This window comes from Patiria miniata, unplaced genomic scaffold (genome assembly GCF_015706575.1).
Source record: "Patiria miniata isolate m_02_andy unplaced genomic scaffold, ASM1570657v1 HiC_scaffold_24, whole genome shotgun sequence".
Lineage (NCBI taxonomy): Eukaryota > Metazoa > Echinodermata > Asteroidea > Valvatida > Asterinidae > Patiria > Patiria miniata.
Window position 1 is genome coordinate 7,558,417 of NW_024037063.1, and position 4,502 is coordinate 7,562,918.

The 4,502-nt window shown below is 40.9% G+C and overlaps 1 protein-coding gene across 1 annotated transcript; it reads left to right on the top strand.

The window, feature by feature from the left end:
* The first annotated feature begins 1,195 nt into the window (after positions 1-1,195).
* LOC119731868 (microfibril-associated glycoprotein 4-like) lies at positions 1,196-2,245 on the top strand. Its single transcript, XM_038205152.1, has one exon. It carries the CDS (start codon positions 1,196-1,198, stop codon positions 2,243-2,245), a length of 1,050 nt encoding a protein of 349 aa, XP_038061080.1.
* Positions 2,246-4,502: the final 2,257 nt, after the last annotated feature.

Here is a 4,502-nt window from a genome sequence, read left to right on the forward strand (position 1 = left end):
ATTTGAATCATCCGTCGATCCCATTCTGTGCTGCCTTTATCGGTGGTCAAAGGTGTTTCGTAAAAATGTTTTTGTTATGTACAATATGTTTTTGGGTATTTAAATTATCATTTCACCAAGTCAGCCCTTGAAAGTATCTGGCTTCCCTGGGGAAAACACGTCTGGTTGGCTAACATGGTGTTCAATAGTTTTCCTGGCCTTCAGGCCTTAGACATTTTATTACAAGCACAACAGCAGGAAGATTCATCAGCAGGAAATGTTGTGGTTTGGCTGACCGCGCCTATACAGTGTGGGCCTATACCAAAAAGATGTGCAACTTGAAAATAAAATCTCTAATTCATCTCTAATTCTATCTACATTTCCCATGACAAAGAAAACCATTAACAGCTCAATTTCTTTAATAACGGTTTACTGTTAATCCCACATGAGCGCCAAGATTACCACAAACCTTTCGTACCAAATTTCCGAAGTCTACAACAAAAGTACAAGCGACGACACCGAGCCCAGCACAGCGACCACGCTCGACAAATCTCAACAATAGAGGGCGCTGTTCACTTTGTCACCAGCGACAGCGTTTTACGTTAATTCCGAGCTGATGACTGCTTACAAAGTTGACTTTCTTCGGCACAACGATGCATTGCGCGACTTTTCCGCTTGATTATATTTGTAGCCAGATAATTAGAGTACCAATTTATGAAGACAATAGGCGATTGTAAAAATGCACGTCAACGTCTCGCTTTCTCCATATACAGAGTGATACGACCAGCACGCATTATATTATTCAGCCAATCAAATGTTACGGATTCCATTCGCAAGAAAACTGACCAATTAAGAGCCCTGATGTAGAATGACGTATTAGCTTCGATGACCAATCAGTGAATTACACACCATCTATCTCTACCCATTCCTTCCAAGCACTACCGAATGCCATCAACACGGAATCTCCACATCATTTTGCGTTATCTAAATCACGGTGTACAGAGGCGTTTTCAAACTTATCGGCCTTCGTTCAAGAAAATTGATGTAATTTTTGGGAAGCGTGTCTTTTTTTTTTAAAGGATTTATATCGTCGAATTAACGTGAGTTAAAGGCCTATCCCCGATACCGTAAATTAAGCACTTAAAATCTCTCATAAATTTCTCTCATTGTGAGGCCAAAGTGAAGGATCGATCGAATTGGTGAGGAATTAAGCATAATGGCGACAATGGCAAAACAGATCTTTGCAAAAGAACTACTGTGCATTGTTTTCGCCGGATTTTCAAGAGCCATTTTGACTGTTTCCGGATTTGAAACTTCATCTTATACAGGACAGCATGTGTTTTATGCCGCGGAAAATCGCGCACTCCAAGGGTTTCAACTTGAAAGAAAAACTGTGCGATCTCGTGTCATCTGCGGACGGGAATGCAGCATGGATGAACGTTGCAAGTCGTTTAACTTTAATGACTGCAGTAAACTGTGCGAGTTGAACCTTGCCACAAGACGAGAGCATCCCGAAGACTTCAATGCAACTCAAGGGAGTGTGTACTTTGATGCAGATGAGGACACTCCTCTCTACTCACTGACTGATAGCTCCTTGAATCGCTACAGAAGTTGCAAGATGCTCTTCGATGCCGGTTATCGCTCAAGCGGTATCCACACAATCTACCCAGAGGGATTCGGGAATGGCAGTCTGTGCGTCTTCTGCGACATGGAAACTGACGGCGGGGGATGGATCGTGTTTCAGAGGCGACAAGATGGCAGCGTGGACTTCTACCGTAACTGGGCCGAGTACCAGTCTGGCTTTGGCCATCTGTCCGGTGAGTTCTGGTTGGGCAATGACAACTTGGTGACTCTGACGTCTGATGATTCACGTGGAACATGGGAGCTACGAGTTGATTTAGAGGACTGGGAGAACAACACGGCATGGGCAAAGTACTCAGATTTCAAAATATCCCCGGGTGAGTACAATCTGAATATTGGCCAATACGATGCCAGCAGCACTGCCGGTGACTCTCTTGCTAGAAGCAATGGACTTCCCTTCTCAACAAACGATCATGACAATGATGTATGGGGAACACATAATTGTGCACAACTCCGCCACGGAGCCTGGTGGTTTGGTGGTTGCGCGGTCTCCGACTTGAATGGTGAATATTACCCAGACGAGCACGCAACTGGTAATGAAAAGGGCGTGTTTTGGCGAGACTGGATAGGCCATTCCTATTCTCTGAAAACCAGCCAGATGAAACTCCGTGCGATGCGACAATGAATACTTTCTGCGAAGTTTGTCATTAAGTTGGTTATTGTAAACTTTACCAAAGGCCGGGCATGGCATGGCAAATGTCCAAAATTACGGAGACGACCGGAGTAGCGAAAAGACGACCAGTATAACAACTGTGCATTGTTCGAAAAAAAAACTATAAATAGATATTTGGATGGCATACCTGAAATGCGGCTACGAGGCTTACAATACCACGTATCGGTACATGACGCATACACCATCTTCTAATCTTGGGCACTATCTGTCAATATGTGGTGCTCTTCTTGGTTGGCACAATATTGCCGACAGCCGTTATAAAAAACATCCTCGTGAAAAAGCAGCACTCGTGAGAAAATATCTGGGAGGTCAGAGGGAGATTAATATCCCCTTAACCTCGGGCGCTACGTCACTGACAGACGTTTGTAAATAACAGCACCCCAAAACGTCCTTTGATGACCAACTGTCCCCATCCATACGCTACCCCTGTTGGAAATTATTGTAAGTAATTGAGGATATCGAATGAGAGCACAGACATCGAATGAAACGACGGGCTAGCGTTTAATCTGGAAATAATTTCTTGTCAAGTCTAGAATTATTTGCGTCCTGACAACAATTCATTTGTCACATGGTAGACTGGTTTCCACCTCTATCAGAACCAGTGTACTTGCAGAACAGATCTGCTAGCGTGAAAAAAAGAAGTTTTTTAGGACGCCCACAATAGCAAAAACATGTAGGGGAAATGAAATTTTCCATCGCATTATTCAATATCTTTGGTTTAAAGTGAAAGATTGTTTAATGCAACAACACATTATTTAAAACTGTCTCGTGCTCACAAAGGGATAAAGGCCAACATTCAAATGTTTTAAGTCTTGTTGGAGAAACAAATACATGTATTGTGCAAATAAAATATTGCATCAGTGAAATATAGTTTAAAAAAATATATCAATTCAAAACTTTGGTTGCAGGTTTTTTTCTTCCCGCCAAAAGAATACAAGTAAACTTTTTTTCACTTATCCTCAAAGTCATCGTTGTCGTACGGAGGTTTGCGATTTCGGCTCTTGTACAATGTGGCTTTGTCGTTGCACTAAAACATAACTGAAAGAAGAAACAACTGTCAATTTAGTTTTTAAAAAATGATACAACTTGAAGTTCCCCTTTTTGTCATAAGTTAATTTGTAACTGAACATGCCACATAATGTAACGTATGCACTTTCTACTATTGGATACCAATTTTGAGAAAATGAAATACTCAAATTCAATTTACCTTGAAGGATATCTACTTATATGGAGTATAAAGCTACAGGGAGCAGAATACAAAATTAGTTTGCTTGGATCTTAACGTATATATGAAGCTATTTTGCCTGTACATTGCATAGTAATGACATATGACAATGAATAACCTGAGTGATAAGAACCGAACCATTATTGATTCTTATCAATCAGTTTGCTGTTTGCTATTTTGCTTGTAAATTGCGGCACAAAACAAAAAAGGTTCCAATGACCTATGACGTTGAATAAACCGAGTGAAAAGAACCAATCCAGAACTCAGTTTTTCCTATTTATTATGAGTTTTCTGTTTGTACGAATGTCGTAGTAGTGTTTAGAAGCTGTATGGATACTGGGCCACTCTCTAAATTCCAAAGAGTGAAATTAGGGACTAGACGTTTAAGAGTGAAAATCACTCTCATTTTCGATTGAATTAGTCTGAAAAAAAAAGAACCACTTCAGTCGAAGTTTGAGTTAAAACTCGATCTTTACGATTGAAGGAATTTCACTATTAAACGTCCAGTCCCTTGTTTCCGACTGTATGAGTAAATCTTCAATCGAATGGAGTGAATGTTCACTCTTTGTAATTTAGAGAGTATATTTAACAGATATGTCTACCTTTCCATCTGCAGCCTAGTATACAGGAATCGGCAAAAAAAGCATTGAAAAACTTTACCATTTTTAAAAGAGATCACTTGCCCCCCCGGTTCCTCCACCGAAGTTTGGTCTGCACCTTTAGTAAAGTTCTTCACCTGTGTCTAATGGCGGTCACTTAAACCTCAACTTGGCAACTTTCTCCCTGATGCAGAGCTACTTGTTCCACCCATGAATTGTTGCACATAATTCCTACAAATGAAGAATTTCAGCTCCAAGAACCCGAAGTTGTTCTATACAGAGTTATAACCCCAAAAGAAAAAATGTTAGCCCCCTCTCTCCATCTTATATGTATAGACGAATCCCAACTTAGCACTGAAACCTGGGCTCTCATGCAGTGCTCAGC

Coding starts and splice junctions, on each gene's coding strand:
- LOC119731868 (XM_038205152.1), top strand. CDS start 1,196: ATGGCGACAATGGCAAAACAGATCTTTGCAAAAGAACTACTGTGCATT.